Source organism: Phodopus roborovskii, unplaced genomic scaffold, assembly GCF_943737965.1.
Source record: "Phodopus roborovskii unplaced genomic scaffold, PHOROB, whole genome shotgun sequence".
Lineage (NCBI taxonomy): Eukaryota > Metazoa > Chordata > Mammalia > Rodentia > Cricetidae > Phodopus > Phodopus roborovskii.
In genome coordinates, this window is record NW_026126434.1 from 25485361 (window position 1) to 25505396 (window position 20036).

The 20036-nt window shown below is 43.3% G+C and overlaps 1 protein-coding gene across 2 annotated transcripts in view; it reads left to right on the forward strand.

Annotated features, from left to right (window-relative positions):
- The first annotated feature begins 13740 nt into the window (after positions 1-13740).
- Btbd9 (BTB domain containing 9) overlaps positions 13741-20036 on the forward strand; it is a 342942-nt gene continuing 336646 nt past the window's right edge. Inside the window, exon 1 of one of the 2 annotated variants that reach the window (XM_051187069.1) lies at positions 13741-13997. Coding sequence is in view for 1 of the 2 variants with exons in the window: in XM_051187068.1 (XP_051043025.1) it covers positions 14690-14743 (54 nt within the window). In the remaining variant the exon portion in view is untranslated. Of the gene's footprint in view, positions 13998-14674; positions 14744-20036 lie in introns of those variants that run through there. The other variant, XM_051187068.1, reaches the window with a different exon arrangement.

Consider the following 20036-nt stretch of genomic DNA (forward strand, 5'->3'; position numbering starts at 1 on the left):
GATATTATAGGTGGCTCACAGGAATTTAGGAGGATCGAATGTCCAGTACTACAGTCACCAAATGGGAAACCTACCCAATTAATCTATCAATTTGAACCTTATTTCTAAGGGGAAAAAGACTTCCAAAGATAACCCTTATTCTTTAAGTTCATTACTACATGCATTGAAAAATGTTTGTGGCCAGGCCTTGGCAGGAATCTGAACAGTGTACTTTCAAATACACTTGCCTGGAAAGTTTTGATGGGAAGAAGCTTGCTGCTCCATGGTGAGATGGCAGTACTCTAGCGCAGCCACGGAGAGTGCTGGTCTTCTGCAGACCTGCACACATGTCCTGGGATTGGTACTGCAAGTGGCTTAAATAAAGAGCCAGTGGCCAAAGACTCACTTTTTAACAAACTGTGTAATTGTAGCTCATAATATGCTAATGTTACCAAAATACCATAGACTAGGCATTGTAAACATTTTTCACACTTCAGGAGGCTGAAACATCCAAGATGGAGGCAGCAGCAGATGCAGTGTGTGACAAAGGTCCTCTTCCTGATTTGTAGACAGGCACTGTCTGTGTTCTCACATGGTAGAAGTTATTTCATGTCTGTCTTTACCAGACACTCAGCCCATTGCAGAGGGCTTCACCATAACTGCATGCAAAGATCTCATTTGTGTTGGTTTGAATAGGTATGGCCCCCACAGACTTACATACTTGAATGCCTGGTTACAGGAGGTGTGGCCTTGGAGGAAGTGTGTCACTGTGGGGATGGGCTTTGAGGTCTCATATTTTCAAGCTACGCCCAATGTCACACTTCACTTGCTGCTGCCTACAGATGAAGACGTAGAACTCTTAAGGTCCTCCATCCCCACGTCTGCGTGCATGCCACCATGTTCTGCCATGATAATGGACTAAACCTCTGAACTGTAAGCTGGCCCAATTAAATGTTTTCCTTTACAAGGGTTACCAATGGTCATGATGTCTTTTCACAGCAATAAAAACCCTAATTAGGATATCTCCAAATATCATTTGGGGAATAGGTTTAGACATAGGAGTTTGGAAGGGCTCCAGAGTTGTCCATAGCACAGTGCATAGAAATTACTGTTGACAACATGACTGTGGAGACGGTTGTGTTCCTATGATGCGTTTGCTAACATGGAAAGGCCCAAGTAGCAAGCACTGAGGCAGATTGAGAAAGGGTTGATAGAGGCTTTGTACAGCAAGCACTCCAGATGTTTCCAGCTTTCTCATTCTATCACTTAGTGTTTTCCTCTTTGGGTCAATACTGTTTATGATCAAGGATGTCTGAGTGCTGGGTGTAGATTGACGTCTCGAGGGAGAAAGTAACCTAGGAACCCTCACTTGTCAGGGAAAGGATTGAAAACATTTCCCAAGGTTCCTTAGCCCAACTCTCATCTCCTTATGTTCTGCAAGACCAACAGTTTTATGGTGTATTAGTTATTTTAGACTATTTCACAGTGGGGTTTTCTGATTTTGTTTGATGACGATGATGAAAGTGCAATTATATATCTTTAAGTGGAAGACAGCAGGTAAAATGCCCTCTCATTGAGGGCACTTGCATTCAGTGTGCATCAATAACTTAACCTTGTGGCCTGCTGAGGTCAAATTACCCTTTTCCTCTGCCCACCTCCTTTTCTACACTGTACTCTTTAGAAGAAAGTGAACTATGTGAAGCCCAAAACCAGCTGGGTGTTGGTGGTGCACACCTTTAGTCCTAGCACTCGGGAGGCAGAGGCAGGTGGATCTCTGTGAGCTTGAGTCCAGCCTGGTCTACAGAGTGAGTTCCAGGACAGACTCCAAAGCAATACAGAGAAACCCTGTCTTGAAAAACGGGGTGGGGGCTGGGGGGAGGTGGGGAGATATGAAGCCCAAAACTGGTTAGGATTCACTTCTTTGAGAGAAGAAAAAAACTCAAAACAAAACAAAAAACAGGCTTTTGCCTATATGAATGCTCTGGGGTTAAATATTGTGCAGACCATTTTGGGATGTCAAATGTCCCTGCACTTCATGCACTAAATGCCACTAGTAAAAACCAACTGGAAATGGCCTCCACCTGTCTCCAGAATAACCCCTAGGGGTCACTACTGCCCTGCTAAAACCACTGGCCTCAAGATTTCTGATTCTAGTTTCCTCAAAGTGAGTATGACCTGGAAGCATTTACAAAGGGATGAGTTTGGTCCACACTTCATTGCTTTCCTCCTTGTGGACAGGGGTTTTTTTTTTTTAACCTCTGATCAGCAGCTACTTGTCTGACCTGTTTGCCTTTGGAAGCCCTTCTGAACAGTGTTTTACACAGTATTTTGTTAAATTGCATACTTAAAATTACAGGGCAAACTATTGGAATGTGTTAGTAACACACACAATGGCACAATAACACCAAGGAAGCAATAACACCCAGGTGACCCAGAAAATGGCCAACTAGTGACAGTTAAGTGAACTTAACCAGTTGGAGGAAATGATGACCCAGCTCAGTCTAATCACTAGTTAAGAGAAACTGTACAGCAAATGCATAAACTTGATATTAGCATAAATAGCATAAAAATGATGCTAATGAGCATATTCTAGAATATTTTTAAATGCTAGTATCCAGGACTTTTAGAGCTGTAATTAAATAGTTACTTCATAGATATCATCAAACTACACATTAGGACTGGAGATAAGACTAGGAACAGTTGTTGCTCTTGCAGAGGACCCGAGTTCAGTTTCTGGTACTCATGACTCACATCTACCTTTTAAACTTTAGCTCTAAGGGATCTGGCACCCTTTTCTGGCCTCTGCACTCAAGGACACACACACACAAAATGTAATTTTAAAATTAAAAAAACCTGCACATTAGATTTACAATAGGCTTTAAGACTTTAAAGGCATTAAAATGGTCAGCTCCCTTTATTTGGTTAATCCTGTGGTATTTTCTGTATGCTAGAAAATAATCACGGATTTTAAATTCTAAATTAAATGCAACTTGTTGCTTGCATTACTCTTTTACAGTAGCAAAAATAGGAGAAAGCCCCCAAATGAGGAGATAATTAATTTTATATACATATAATGATAGAATGTTAACTTTCCTAATGCCATTTAAGCATTCAAATATTATTTTAGACCTTAAAGAGAATAATGGAAGGATGCCATAAGGTAGTAAGTGAAGAGACAGAAACAAATCTGTGTAGATCATGCTCCTGATGTTAGTGAAGATAAGAACCACAGAAAGTCGGGGGAAATACCAAGTTAGGCTCATTACTGGCTACTTCCTGCTATTGTTGTGAATTTTTCAAATTATTCAAAGTGAGCAGCTATGACGTTACTTTCTTTAAAAATTTATTTTTAATGTATGTGCATTGGTGTTTTGCCTGCTAATATATCTGTGTGAGGGTGTATGAATCCCCAGAAACTAAGTTATGGAAAGCTATGAGCTGCCATGTGGATGCTGGGAATTGATTGAACCCTAGAGCAGTCAGTGCTCTCAAGAGCTGAGCCATCTCTCCAGCCTGGCAGGTATTACTTTCCAAATAATGAGAACTATTTCTTAATTTAATATTTAGGTTGTTTTACCCTTTGAGAAAATGAGGTATCATAAACATGCCTGTCTAATCCAGGTGTAGTGGTGCATGCCTTTAATCCCAGCACTTGGGGGACAGAGGAAGTGGTTCTCTGTGAGTTTGAAGTCCAGGACAGCCAGAGCTACACAGTGAGACCCTGTCTTGAAACAAAGAAATCCAAAACAACAACAAATCCTTTTGTCGGATGTTCAAACTTTTCTTTTTTGGTTTTCTGAGACAGAGTTTCTCTGTGTAACCCTGGCTGTCCTGGAATTCCATCTGTAGACTGGGCTGGCATTGAATTTACTTACCTGCCTCTGCCTCCCCCAAGTGCTGGGATTAGAGGGATTTAAGTTGTGTGAAACGCTTTGTAGTTGAAAAGTTGTATTTTAAATGATCAAATTCAATTGAGTGACCTTCAAATTTTCCTTGGTCTACTTACAGTTTTTAAAAGTTGAAATAGATAAAAAAAAAACACTCAGGAAATAAATGGACACATTCTCATGTGCTCTGTCCACTCTCAGCTGATTCCTGAGCAGCCATAGTCTCATGGCACAGTCCTCACAGCCAGTACCCCTCAAACGCTCTGCTGACATCACCCAGAAGCCAAAGACAGCTTGGCTGCCTTTACAGATTCCCAGACAAACTACATCCCAGGACCATGATCTTTTCTTTTTATCAGTTCCAGAATGATATATGGAACAACATAGGGGCTCACTGGTCTTCAGGGCTGTCCCTTCTGACTCCCAGGTGACAGCTTCAGGGTTCAGGGTATTCAAAGTCAAGAGCACTTTTCCTGCATAGCACTGCAGGGGCTTGTGGTCTAGATGCTTGAATGGAGGTGGGCCATGAGTTACCAAGACAGGAAGAGAGGTGAGTTAATAATTTCAACATCATGTCATGTAATGATATAAAGATTTAATGGAGTGTGCACAGCATGATTGGGGGCACAAAATCATATTAAATGTCCTTGTAGAACAAGGCTGAGGATACAAGATAGTTCCTGTACTGAGAAAAATTATGATCTGTGGAGGCAAAGTGAGCAAAACAGCAGAGAGCCAAGTATCAACAGGAACAAGCTAGGTTTAAAATCAATACTAACCACGGTATGTGGATCTGCCGGTGGCAATTCCTAGCATCTGATGGCCATGTGTGGATCTCACAGTTAGGCACACGATCAGAATTACTAGGAGTTTGTGTTTGGGTCCCACTGATGGGCCAGGTCTGCAGAGGATTCTATGATGAACTTTTATTTGCTGTAGACATGTGAGAAATGGGAAGAAAGAGGTGGAAAGGGGAAAAGTAGAATGTGTGGATACCAGGAGCTGACATCAGGGTATCTTCCTACATTGCTACACCTCAGTTTTTAAAAAAAAAAAAAAAAAAAAAAAAAAAACCCCATGAACTATCATTGAATCTGTATTTCACCATTTAAGCTAGGTGGCTGGTCACTGAGCCCCTGGGATGTACTTGTCTCCATCCAGCTCAGTATTGGGGTTACAGATGACAACGGCTACTATACCAAGCTTTTTCACATGGGTTCTGGGGATCCCAAGGTAGGTCCTCATGCTTGTCCACCAGGTACCCTGACCACTGAGCTACCTCTACAGCCATACCATGAACATTTCTATCAAGTCCCCATGTGGGGTTGATGAGGCTCATCAATCATGGACCACACTTTAAAATGGTACCACTAGTTATCAATGTTCACCATGAATTGGTGGCTAAGCAGCACCTAGAATTGTGACAGGAAGCATGCAAATTGCAGCTGGAAAACGGAGAGTACCATCCTTCCTGGGAATTGTGGGAAATCATGACTGATTCACTTCCTGTGAGGTGATGTGGTGGGGTCAGTCTCCCTGGCAACCTCTCAGTGGAGTCTGAATCTTAAAAGCAATTGGGTAAGCAATTGTTGTTGCTGTTGTTTTTTTCCAGACAGGGTTTCTCTGTGTCACAGCCCTAGCTGTCCCAGAACTCACTCTGAAGACCAAGTTAGTCTCGAACTCACAGAGATCCACCTGCCTCTGCCTCCCAAGTGCTGGGATTAAAGGTGTGTGCCACCACCATTGCCCAGCTTGGGTAAGCATTTGTAAGTTTTGGATGAGTGGCCGTTGGTCTTTTTTCACCCATCTTTGATTTCTTTTGAGAGTATAGGGAGAGCAGACATCGGCTGGCTGCCTATTGGCTTTCCCTTTATAGTCCATGTTCTCATAGCTCTCTCCATAACTTTTCATCATCTGCCCCTTTGGCTTTGCTAGTCATCTATCACAGTGGGACCTTTCTTCCTATTGAATTAAGAAACTTAGTTATGTCACGGTACTTCCTACTTTCAGCTCTGTGTCTGATAGGTTTTCTGCCAGTACATAAGCTGTTCGTCCACCATGTTCACTTCTCAGAAGGATGGATATTACAGTCACCTCTGGGAAAGAGTGGATGAGAGTTAACTGGAACCATAGGGACCTGGGGGGATGGTGCACACAATGTTCCAATGTTTTCTTTTTTTCATTTTGCTAGGGTACACTGTGAAAGTCTAACAAGTTGTGTTTGTGTGCCTCACTGGTCCTGTTAGACTTCAGTTAAAAACAATGCTCCTGCCCCAAAGGAAACTACCTAATATGGAAGAAGAGTGACAAGAGGAACACTCTGTAGGTTAGAACAAAGCAGTCCCTTTGGATCAATCATGTTGCTATCTCCTTACCATGGAGAACAGTTAGTCACTGGAGAACACACTCCGCTTATTAAAAGGATTTTTGTTTTAGGGACTGGGGAGATAACTAAGAGGCTAAAAACAGTAGCCATACAAGCTGGAACCTACATTTAAAAATAAGGCAGTGGTGGGGGGCTTGGATATGGTGGCATGCATCTGTAATCCCATAACTCCTGTGATGAGATGGGAGGAGGAGACAGGGAATGGCCCAGAAGCTGGCAGGCCAGACAGCCTGGAGTACACGATGCTGATAGTTGCCTAACTGTTCTGTGTCCAGGTTCTCTTCTCTTTTACTACAGATGAGATTAAAAAGGGAGCTGATTCCAGACAGAAGATCTGACTCCATTGGTAAAGGTGAGCACCAGGTTCAAGGGAGAGGGGGAGGGGGAGATAATGGGAACTGTTTTGTGTCTGTGCCTGGAACAGAAAATATCCCTTTAATACTCAGTTCTCAGCATTGCCCTTTTTGCAGTCTCGTCTTTCTTCAGTCATGGCTCTCACTTTCATGGCCTTACCTATCATCTCTTTGATAAAATCAGTTAAGGAGATAAAAAGATTAAAGCTGTAACAGGCACAGCAAACACAGAAGTATAATTAATTAATGCACAATACTATTTGGCCTACGTGTGTCTCGGTCTTCTTAGACTTTGGGAACAACACTGATAATCTTATTTTCCCACATGGAGAAACGCCTTTCATGTTTGCCGTTTATGTGCCCTTCTGGCCTTACGCCTCTTTCTATCTCCCGATCAGGGCTTTCTTCTTTTTATGTCCTTGGTCTGTCACACTCTGACTGACTGCTCCCTTTTTATTTCTATCCTAAAGCAGCCCCTTTCAGATGCTGGCATATCGTAACCCTCAAGAGGAAACGACAGTGTATGAAAGAAGCCAGCCACAAAGGACCACAGACTGGATGGTTCTGTTCCTCTGAAATGTCTGGAGCTGCCAAGTCTACAGGGACCGGAAGCAGATTACTTGTTGCCTGGGGCTGGAATGAGGGGTGGGGAATACGGAAGTGACTGACAAAGGGTTGGGATTTCTTTTTGTTGCACTGAAAAGGTTTGAAGTTGGAATAGACATTTGCAAAGCCTTGTGGACACATTAAAATCCATTCAACTGTGCTCTTTAAACAGACTCATATTCTAGTAAAGCTATTAGAAACAAAACAAAACAAAAACATGATGGCGTAGTTATGTTCAGCTTTCTGTCACTAAAAATACAATACCAAGAAGAGATAATTTATGAAGATGGGTTTTTATTTGGTGTGTGTGTGGGGGTTGCCTGTTGAGGCCAGAAGAGGGCGCTGGATCACCGGGAACTGTAGTTACAGGAGGTTGTGATCTGCCCCATGTGGGTGCTGGAAGCTCAACCCTGGTCCTCTGCAAAAGCAGCAAGTGCTCCATCTCCTAAGCCAAACCCTTCCATCCCCAGAGGTGGTTTCAGAGGTTTTAGTCTGAGGGCCTGCTTGTTCTGGGCCTGTTGAGGCAGGGATAGTGTGGTGAGGAGAGTTTCTTGTTTGGTAATAGCTAAGAGGCAAAGATAGATCTTATTTTTATTACAAAATTTATTCTCCAAACCCAGTAAGCTTTGAGTCTATAAGTAGACCCACTTATTAGTAGGTCAGAGGTCTTGTGATCCAGTCACCTTCCACAGGCTGTCTCTTTATACAGCTGCACAGAGGATCAAGCCTTCAGTGTGGGGTTTTGCAGGGCAGTCTGATCTAAACCATGACGGTTGGTTGAAAGAGACTTCTGGCCTTCACCTAGCCGAGCAGGCTTTCATCCTAGGCTTCAGAGGGTCTGGTTTGTTGCAACATGCATTTATGAAGAATTGCCATGTGCTGCTGCTCCTGAACCACACACAGAACCACTACACAACTAGTGCCCTGCAGCAGAGCTGTGAGTCAGTGTGGTGAGCATGTCTGTGACCCCAGCCTCTCTGGAGACCCAGGAGGGGGAATCATCTTTCCCTAAAATGCAAGTTGCACCTTTACAATTCAGTATATGCATGTCTTTCTCTTTATTAGCTGAAAAGTACTCCATAGTATATTTCATAATCACTCAGCTAACTTCCCTACTGAAGAAACTCTAGGTGCTTCCATTTTATTTAATTTTTAAAAATGCAGCCACTTGCTGGGGGTGGGGGTGAGGGATAGGTAGGGTTGTGGTGGTGGTGGCAGTGGTGGCTCATACCTTTAATCCCAGCACTTGGGAGGCAGAGGTAGGTGGATCTCTGTGAGTTTGGGGCCAGCCTGGTCTACAGAGTGAGTTCCAGGGCAGTCAAGGATACATAGAGAAACCCTGTCTCCAAAACCAAACAAAAATAAAACAATAAATAGAAATGCAGCTAGTATCAGAGTAAATATTTTCAGTGTATGTGTGTTTTACACCTGCAAATTTCAGGGAGAATGGGCTCCCTGCAACATCTACAAGCAGGTACATTTCAATTGGAATACATATTGACACACTCCTTTTCCAAGGAAGGTGTAGAGGTTCAGAGTCTTCTTTGACTCAATACCCTGAGGACAAGTGAAACGGGATGCCTTTTCATGCTTCTTTGGCAATCTGCACTTTTCTATTTTATGCAAAGCAGACTTGGTTCTTTTGCCCATTTTCTTTTTTTTTTTAAACATTTGCCTTAGCACTTTTTCTGGCAAAGGTTTAAAAACTTCTGTTTTTTAGCAGCTATTTAATTTTACAATACTAAACTAGGACAAACCTGAGGATCTAAAGCATCTTCCCCCTTACCCTACACTGGTTTTCCTTAGGGAAGCATATGCATGTTCTGTATCAGAGCTACCTATGGGTGTTTGTCAAACAGCAACAAAAGGAGACTTCCTCAGAACTCTCCAAAGAGAATTTCTGGTGACAGGTATCAATGTATCCAAGCCATTCTTACACTCTGCCTGATTCTCATATCTAGAGAATTTCGAGACCAGCACAATCCAACAGAACTTTCTGCAATAACACAAAAGTTCCATACATGAACAGTCCAACCCAGTATCTACTGAGTTCTTAAAATGTAACTTGAGACCAAGAAACGAATGTTTAAACTGGAGGCTGTGGGGAACGGAAAGCCATCAAGTCCACAGTAAGTCTTACAGGACAGACATTCATAGATTCTGGGGGGGGGGCTGTTCCTTCTGGGGAGGCATGATATTTGCCAAGTTGGTGCAACACTCATGGCAGTGGGTGTGAAAATTTGCGGGCATGGGTTCAGGAAAATATGGACAAACATGCTTTCTGTGGTTCAAGCTAGCATCATGTGCTTGGCTAAAGACAGATACACACTGTTAGAATTCAGTAATATCAGCAGATGGGAAGGAGGTTGACAGTTTTTTATGAACAGTAAGCCACCTCATGTGGGGGCTGTCAACTTTACATGACCATTCCTGTCTCTATGGTAGTAGCTGGGCACAGGCAAACTAGGAATTTTCATAAAACTAGGTATTCAAAAATAAAGGGGGAAAAGTGTTCAAGATCAAGTTTTACATAGTAGAGCAGAAGGTCTGTAAACTCACAAGTTATTTTCTCTTTTTTAAAAGTTCATTTTATTTGCCAATACTTAGAGATTAATAGATTTCAAGTCTGACAATGCTGGATGTGTCTGTTATACCACATGGCAAAATCTGCTAAGTGGGGTACAGAACATTAACCATCTGCTTGAGCTATTTAGGTATTGAAATGCTATGTTGCAGGATGATGGAAGGTTTGGATTAATTTTTTTTCCTTTCAAGAAAATACTGGTATATACATTAGTATATAAGTATTAGTATACATGTGTTATCTCTGTGTGGGTATGTGCACATGTGACTACAGAAGTTTGGTGTCCAGAAGAGAGTATTGGATCCCTAGAACAGGTGTTACAGGCAGTGAGCTGCTCCATATGGGTGCTGGGATCCAAACACAGATCCTCTGCAAAAGCAGTGCATGCTCTTAACCCCTGAGCCATCTGCCCCACCTCATTGCTCACTCTTGACTGTAAGAAAATCTGAATGGGCTTTTATAAAATGTAGAGCTACCAGCAAAGTGACTGTTTAATAAATCTACCTGGGAGGATCACATACAAAACATACCCCTTGGGGGGAAAAAATGAACCTTAGGCATGAGTTGTGTAAGCCATGTTATCTACATGGCATGAATAGTGACAATAAATGGGTGCTAGCATTGGGAATCCCGGCTTAATATATCTCTTATTAATTTTGTCAACTTGAGTGATTACTTTCTGTGATGTAGCTTCTTGGTTTGTAAGTATTGGAATTAATAATATCACCTACCTCAAAGCGCTGTCTTAAGACTTGAATGAGCTCATGAGGCCTATAATATATTGAAACATAAGCAGCAGGTGCAGGAACTGTGTGCCTGGCATGTAAGCATCATTATTACAATAAATGCTACAATGCATGGGTGTTACATTAACAGTATAAAGAAAGAACATTTAAATCAGGGTTCCAACAGAAGGTTCCCTAGAAAGGGACCGCCTGTCATGAGTCTAAGCCTTGGTCTAGTAACTGTTTTACCCTTATGTACTCTGCTATAGTATGCCTACACCTTAACAAACAAACAAATAAAAACAAACCAAACCAATTAAAAAAAAAAAAAAAAGCTCATTCATGGCAACTAGCAGTCTACCCACCTGCTTACCTCTCCTCCAAAGTGAACAGCTTACATAAATAAGTGATAGCCACAGTTGTCTGGACAGAGTGGCACAGCTCAGACTAACTCTCAAGTGTTGGTGAGATGGCCTTAGTTGGACTTTTAAGACTGCTGTTATAAACAGTGTTGTGTGATTTTCTCTGTCCCTTTCATGAGCAACAGACACTTTTCTTTATGAGTTGGAAGTCACAAACCCTTGGGCCACTCTGGATAACTGATGTGTCTCTCTTTATAGGTGATACCAGTTATATAACTGAGTTGCATAACCATGTTCCCACTTCATTTCCCTGCCCAGAAACCCTGAGTAAATTTGCTCACTTGGCATTTGTAACTGAGTGGACTTGTATGCATATCTCTTTCCAGTGGCATGATAGTTTCCCATCATCACCTTAACAAAACAAAAACATGAGATAACCATGTGTGCTACAGGTCACAGTTGCAGACGTTTCAGTCTGGTATCCACTGGCTCCATTGTTTTAGGTGTGTGGAGTGACAGAGTGCATGTCAGAGCAAAACCATTCACCTCATGACCAGGAAGCAAAAAGAAAACAAAGGCCAGGTTCCCACAAGCCATTTCAAGGGCACACATGTTAATGATTTCAGGACCGGTCACTAAGTTTCTCTCATCAGTCACAGACCTGTGTTATTTGGCTGTTTGACATTTTCCTCTAAATGTTGAGGGCCCCTTCATCACACCATAGTCACAGTGCTTAGTCTGTGAAGCAGCCTGACAAACTGTGTGCTTTTTCTTTTCTAGATAAAGGAGAATGCTTCAAGAGACTGTCATCTTTATTATTGAATGTGCTAGTTTCTTATAGCTGTTGGGATAAGTTAATACAAACTGAGAGGCTTAACAACATTCATGTTAGTGTTCTAGAAATCAAAAGTCTGAAATTCAAGAATTCAGTTGCTTGCCCTTTCCAGTTTGTATAGACTGCCTGTGTAGCATAAATCCTAGTTGGTATTCATAATAAAAATACAGAGACAGATATTGGGGTTAAAGCTGAAGATCAGAAAAGCAAAATGGCCATTCACTAGAGAGCTCTTGCCTCTCCCAATGCTCAGACCAAATGGTGATCCTGTCCTCAGATTGCATCTCCAGACTGCACTGAGCTCCAGTTTCCTTCTGCCTTATATTCCTCTCTAGTGCTGGGATTAAAGTCATGCCACTCCAATTGTTGGGAACACTTTTGTGTGAGCTGCTTCTCTTTTAGACTGGATCAATTTCTTGTAGCCTAGGCCTTGAACTAACAGAGATCCGTCTGCCTCTGTCTTCCAAGTGCTGGGATTAAAGGTGTGTGCCACTACTGCTTGGCCTCTATGGCTAACTAGTGTGGTAAGCTTTGCACTCTGATCTTCAGGCAAGCTTTATTTGTTAGATTATAAGCAAAATATCATCCATTTTCAAGGCTAACTGGGCACTATCTTCAAATCTCTGTGACCTGTACTTCCTTCATATGCCCTTTCCAACTCTTATGTTCTTGTCCCCATCCTAGGGGGGCAATTCGGTGCATCCCATGTCCTTAACTGAACTGTTATCTGCAAACTCCCTTCTGTCACATTACAGAACATAGTAGTAGATTATGGAGATGGGGGACTGTCTGTGGGAAATATCATTCTGTAAAACAATTCACAAAGGTAGAATTGGGTATTTCCTTTGGGCAGTTTCTTTTGCTAAACCCCAGGATTTGCTTTGTACCCCCAGAGTAGGCATCTTTATCCCACCACACACTAACAGTTTCTTTAGAGACTTCCCATGTCCAGCTTATTCTGTTAAATTTACCAATCTGGAAGTCAGTTCTCTAAGGAAAAGTACACTGGGAACATGTGAAGCAAAAGCTAGAAGTATTAAATTAACATCATCCCACATGAAAGATTTGAGAGGAGTATGTTTCCCCAACCAACATATTTCTGCACAAATGCATTGTTCTACCATAGCCATCGGTCAGGAATGCCGTTGTCATTTAGTTAACTCGGACATAAAGGCAACTTTCTTTCCATTTTGCTAGACAACGTCACTACCACCTATCTCAGCACCCATACTAGAATCCTGGCCTCCATGTTTTCATTCTCATCCCAGTGCCTTGCTGTTCTAAGATCACTTCTCTAGGGTACTACAATGGACTCAGATGGGCTTCCCTGGCCCAGCCCTTGCTTTTCCGTTCATTTTCACTTCCTATTTAAGGTGTCTTTGCCAGGATATTGTCTTCGTCTTCAAATCGTCGAACCCAATTAAGTCCCTATTTCTATGGCTTCCAAGTCCACAGCCCCCACTTTCCTTGTTCTATCGTTTCTTCTTATGTGAAAGATGAAGTCTAATGGGCTTTATACTTTACATTCAGTAGTCCTGGATGGTAAATGGGTGAGTGGTTATGTCCCGATTTCTGCCAGGGCCTTGAAATCGGAAATCCGAATGAAACCAGGTTCCCCGGCAGCCTTGTACACATTATTTCGTCTTAAATTCACACCTTTCTAGTGCAGGCAGACAGGCAGGCAGGCAGGGTATTACTTTTCAGAACGAGGAAACTGAGTCATGGCGTTCCAGGCGTGGCCTTCATAGCACCGTCGTGCCGTTAATGGCTCTCTTGGCTCACTCTTTCTCCCTGTAGAACTTTTTCGCACCTAGCCGACTGTCCACCAGGTAGGCGACTAACTAAAGAAGCTTATAGCTTTCTCTTAGAAGCGCTCCGGCTCTTCCCCATGCGCAGTGACGCGACCGATGACGCTATTCAGTGACGTGTGATGACGTGACTTACCCTGAGCCAGGTGCTGGCAGGGCAGCCACACCCTGAGGGCCCAGTTCAGGAGGGGCAGTGGCTCGGACGGGCGGAGACTCGCCGCAAGACCCCGACTGAGGCGCCCCGGGGCCCTGAGATCCTGGGTCCTACCGGCCTACAGTTGATCCGTTGCTAAGTGACGCCAGCGCGCAAAGCGCGTGCGCGGCCACGGCGGTGTGCGTGAAGGCGGGCGCGCGCCGCGACGGCGGCGGCGGGGAAGGCGGCGGTCGAGGGGGCGGTGGCCACGAGGCAGGGTCGCTGCGGGCGGAAGAGACGTGTGTGGCGGCGGCTAGGTCGCTGAGGAATATCGTCGGGGTGAGTCGCCTCCGGGGCCGCTCGGGGAGGTGGGGCGGGGCCGCACCTGCTGCGCGGCTCGGGCGCGGGCGCGGACACGCGCACTCCCCCCTCCCCCGCCGTACCCGTGCGCGCCGCTCCACGCCCCTGGTTCCGGGGGCGGGGACGGGGGCTGAAGAGGGTCAGTTCCCGGGCCTGGCGCTGTTGGGGGCGCGCTGGAGAATGGTGCGGAGGGACGAGTGACTGGATTCCGGGATGTCGCTGCCAGTTTCCCCTCCACTGAGGAATTCGAAGCGGGAGAAGCCCGCGTTCCTCAGCAGCCTCGCGCCAGGACAAGAGATGCGACTGTGCAAGCCTGACAAACGCGGAAATGGGGACCCTTGGGGTTCACAAAGTTTTGGACTAACCGCGAGGGGCTTTGTCGGTTCTATCCTGGCGGGTCTTATAAAAGGAGCGTAGTTACGGGAGACTTTTGAGTCTCTGCCTGCGCGACATTCGGGCACACCCACGACCTGGGGGAAGGCAACCTGTCAGTGTAGGGTGGCCAACTTGTTGCCTGGATCTTCCAGCCTCACGTGTATGCTCACGTGCTTCTCTGACCTTTTTTTTTTTTTTTTTTTTTTTTTTAATCCGGTGTTGGTACACATTTTAAAGCCAGAGGACCATACCCATTCAGTATTGTTACTTCCTCATAGACTCAAAACTGCTCCTGTATGTCTTTCCGAGAGTACTGTGCTGTGTTTTGGACCATTGCAAGGGCCTCAAGGGTAGGGCAGCTCTGCCTTTTGCGTTTATTTTCCCCGGAAGCAGTGCAGGCTGTTATTAATCGTATGAAAATATAGATTGCATTCCACGTGTGGGCTTGAATGGTGAAGCTGGAGTAAAAAGATGAAGCTAGCCACCAGTCAGTACTGTCTTAGTGTGCTGGACTCTACTGAGTTGGATGTGTGGTGGTGGCCCAAACCATCCTTGGTGATGGAGGAGTAATGTAGACAAACGGAAGAAATCGTCCCCCCCCCCTTACTTGTTGAAGACAATGCCTAGAACCAGTGACAAGTTAGGCAACAGTGACATTTAATCATGATGTATGCATAAGAACCGGGTGACATAACTTCATTTTCCATCCAGAGATTCAGTTTTATAACCGAGGCTTTGTCAAGAATGGCATCTGGAGTTCTCACATTAGTAAAGCTCACTCTGTGAAGCCGAATACTCCAGATCCACTCTTCATTTACGAACGTTTGGAACTAGAGTCATCTGCTTTCCTTTTCTGCCCGTGTTTCCTAGAAAACCCGCATGCTAAAGAGTAGACACACAGTGGATTCAGCGTCACACTGTGCATAAATGATTTGTCAATACTAGAGAAACATTTAGTCTTAGCCCTCACATAGTTAATGCTACAGCTTCTTTCTTTCTAGAGTTGTGCTAAATTAGCGAGAGGATGACCAGCTTTTCTCTTTTAACAATGAACAGTCCAGTCAGGAAGAGAAAGCCTGTGTATGTAAAAGAATCATGGAACTAAATGAGGTAGTAGTATCAGATGGGACTATAATAGGAGAAATTTAGACAAGAGGAGGTCAGAGATAGGGAGCTCTGGAAGGTAAGATTATGACTGGCCTTTAAAAGAAGTGCAAAGTTGGATTTAGGAAAGCATTAAGAAGTCCTGGGGTAAGAATTTGTTATTGGATGGTGGAGGGATATTTTGAGACATGTGACTGGAGCAGAAAAAGTTTTCTTAAACAGAAATAGAGAATATTTAACAGGGTGGGAGGGGAAGTGTTCCAGATCTGCCGTTAATAATAGGGTAGAGCCTGTGGTTAGTTTTTGCCAGCCTGGCACAAATTAGAATCCCTGGGAAGAGGAAATCCCTGTTGATGAATTGCTTCCATCATATTGGCTTGTGTATAGTCTGTGGGGACATTTTTTAAAGTGATAGGTGATATAGGAGTGCCTCCTACCTGATCCTTCCCCTCCCCCCACAGAACCTGGCAGGTGGTCCTGGGTTGTAGAAGGCAATTCTGTAAACAACATCTGGCTCCTGCCTCCAGGTTCCAGCCTTGGCTTTCTTTGATGATGGAAAATTAACCTGTCAACAAAATAAACCCTTCCCCAAATTGGTTTTTATCAGTGTTTTATCACAGCAACAGCAAATCAAGTATGGGGAATGGGGTGGTATAAATTAGAATAAAGTCTAAGACAGGAATAAGTTACAAGTGTTGCTCTTTTGAAACACCTTTTGTTTCTTTTTTAGATAGGGTCTTACCATGTATAGCCCTGGCTGATGTAGACCATGTTGGCTTCAGACTTACTATGAGCCTCCTGACTCTGCTTCCTGATTACTGGGAATGCAAATAAGAGCCATTATGCCATGCTTCAAATTTACTGTTATATTTACTTAAAGGATATCTAGTTGAGCCTGGGTCAGATGTCTATATCCTTCAATTTTTGGAGTAAATGCTTCATCCCTATGCATTTATCCTAGGTTGTGAATACTGCATGGTTCAGCCCCCAAAATCTATCTAATGGGTCTAGGCTGCTGTTCTGGATATTTACAGAAATATGTAACCAAAGTCATCATCTAACCATACTCAGTGACACAGTTTCCATTGAGATTGTCTCTCACAGCGCCCTGCTAAACAATAACTGCTGATCGGGAGACAAAAATACAAATATGTTAACTAGAAAGGAAGCCTTTTTAAAGAGCAGTGCCAAGAAACACAGACAAAAAAGACCTGACAGTAATTACGCACTGTTGGAGAATATTAAACTATCTGTAACATTTTCTTGTTATCAGAAAATTCTTGAGCTGTTTGTAGCAACACATACTTGTAGTCTCAGTACATGGCATGTAAAGGCAAGAGATGTAGGAAGTCAGCAATATCCTCTGCAACAGTGATTTTGATGCAGTCAGGGCTACATGAGATTCAGTGTCACTCTTGTCCCTCCTCCCCTACAAAAAGAGAATTCTTTAGAATGGTTTGTAAGGCTGGGGTTCAATTTGCTAACCGAGATGTGTAACGTTACCCGGCAAATTTTGCATTATTTAACAACTCAGCAAATATTTATGAGGTGCTAGCTATAACTAGCTCTTCTGTCAGGTGCTGTGAGGGCATAGATGAATGAGATGCTGTAATATATTTGGCATACAAGTGTTAATCAGAGATGACAAACCACTGGCTGTTACATGTTGTGATAAGTTAATCACGTTGAGAATTAATAAAGTACTAGAGAAACTGACTACTGGGAACACATGGATGTTCAAAGATTAGGTGAGAAGAGGATAGAGTCTAACCCCACAGGGCTCTGCTGTGTGTGAGGAGGAAGGGAACTTTCTAGGTAGACAGTCTAAGAAATGTTGCTGAACATTAAAATAGAATGGTCCTTTTGGAAGCACCTTGAGTTGTTTCTTCTCTGTTTAGTGTGTGACACCAGAGATGGGATAGTATATTAGAGATAAGTTATCTAGACCTTCCTTCGTTCCTTCCTTCCTTCTTTCCTTCCATGAGATGGGCTCTCTCTTCACAGCCCTGGTTGTAACTGGGGTTCTTAATTGGTTTAAATAATAAAAATCCAGAGTCAGATATAGAGAAAAATGCTGAGAGATCAGAGAGCCACCTTACCTCATTAGCTTCTCAGCAGAAAAAGAGAGTGAGTTCTTGTTTCTTCTCGCTTATATTCTCTCTCTGCCTAGCCATCTCACTTCCTGTCTCTGCCCAGCTATCTCACTTCCTCTTTCTATCCACCCATCTCACTTCCTGTCGGCACAGATCTCCAGACCTCTATGGTTAGCTTATGGCAAGCTTCATCCTCTGTTCTTCAGACAAGTTTTATTTGTACAAGCAAGATGTTACCACACTTGGTTGTCCTGGAACTCATTAGGTAGACCAAGCTGGCCTTGAACTCACAAAGATCCACCTGCCTGTGCCTCTCCAGTGCTGGGATTAAAGGGGTGTGCCACCATGCCTGGCATTCTATTCTAAAAGGTTTAGACCCACTGTTTGTTTAATTGGCAATGGAAAGCCAAGGAAAGTAGATGAAGCACATCACCAGGAAGTAATCAGCAGTCCCTCCCACATGGACTGCAGTAGAATGGAGAGGCAGGGATGCGCTGGTATCTCAAGACAGGAGAGTGGGGATGGTTAGAGTTCAGGAACATTTTAGTTGTTAGAAGTTTGGAACTTTAAGAACACATAGAAGGGAGGAAGAACAAGTTCAAGATGACATGCCTGCTGTGACCAAGTGGGTAATTATGATGCCATTAACTTAGAAAATAAAGGAGGGGTGGCTTAAGTGCAGAGAAGCAATGGTGCTATGTTAATTTGAAGGAACTTATGGGGAGTCTCAGTAGACAGATCCACTATGCAGGTAGTTCAAAATTCTACTTCAGAGTTGAAGCAGACCAGGAACAGCGTAGTGTGAATGACAGTCCAGACCACAGGCATAGCAGCTTTCTAAGGAGTATATAGAATAGTTATTAACTTTGGGAGCGTTGGAGATGAGAGGATAACAGGCCAAATCCCTGTTGTGCTATTTATTGACTGAGTGACCTTGCATAGATTAATATCTTTTATCCTTGGCTTTTTGTTGGAATTAAAGAATTATTGTGAAAACTGAATAATATGCTATGTACTTGGTGATAGCCTCGAATGCCTTTCGTACAAATGTTAAACAAAAGGCAGCTGTTACTTCAATAGTAGTAATAGATATAGAAGTAGACAGTTCAACTACATAAAAACAAAAACAAAAAACAGAATGGGAATTGGAAAGAACAAAAATTGGAACATGGGAAAACTAACAGATAGATCAGTGTTTTAAGTTCAGGTCATTCCTTGGCTAGATCAGCACTCATTCTGTTTTCTGTTTCTGTGAGAAAATACTGGAGAATAGTTTATAAACAACAGAAATTTGTTTCCTCAGAGTTGTAGGAGCTTCTAACCCATGATGAACTCTGGAGACCCTCAAAACCACGGCAGTTCCCAAACTTGAGCATGCATCAGAAGTATATGGGGGCCTTGGTAAAACCAGAAATTCTTCCTGTTCTCTTTAAGTTTCAGATCAAATAAGTCTAGACTGGGCTTGAACAAGTGCCCAGGTGATGCTATTCTGGGACCAAACTTGAAAACCTTGTGAGTAGAAGAGGAATGAGCGTGGGAATTGAGATGATGGTGAAAGTTTTGGAGAGCCAGGGAGAAGTTCAGAGAAGAATCAGGAATGTAATAGTTTCCAGGCTATTGGTTCATCACCTGGGTAGTTTCTTCAGCAAATCCTACCTGTGTGCGCCACCACAAACAGCCTCCGGGTAGTTCTATGGGCCTCATTTGTAGTGGTCTTCCCCAGAATCTACCAAATGCCTGCTATGTGACAGTGTTTGAATGAACCAATTAAAATGCCGATCCCTGTGGGTGATTGTGTGTCTTTCACATCCATTTCACTCGTGAGTTCATTACATTGAATGAAGAAATTATTTCTAATTTTACACTCATGAAATAACCAGAAAAATTTTTAGTAAGTTGATGTATAACTTGTGTATTTGGCATTGTGTTAGATATTTCTTTCTCACCCCTGTTTTCATGTTAGTGAAATGAAAGTTCAGGTTGTAAAATCTGCTGGGTTTTTTGTGAACTTGACCAAACTAGAGTCATTTGGGAAGTAATTGAGGAATTGGCTCCACAGATTGGCCTGTGGGTGTGTCTGTGGGACATTTTCTTGATTAGTAATTGATGTGGAGGGCCCAGCTCACTCTGCTTGCTGCTATACCTGGGCAGGTGTACTGGGTGGTATAAGAAAGTTGCATAAACTGTGGAGCAAGCCAGTAAACTGTGTCCTTCATGCTCTCTGCTGCACTTCCTGCCTTCAAGTTCCTGCTTGAGCTCCTGCCCAGACATCCCTCAGTGATAGACTGTGAACCATAAACCGAAATAAACCCTTTCCTCCCCAAGTTGGTTTTAGTTAGTGTATTATCACAGCAACAGAAAACACTCTTTGTTTCTAGAGAGTTTATAGAAAATTTGATAAATATGCAAAGCCAAAGGATAGAAACAGGAAGTTTAACCGTGGAAG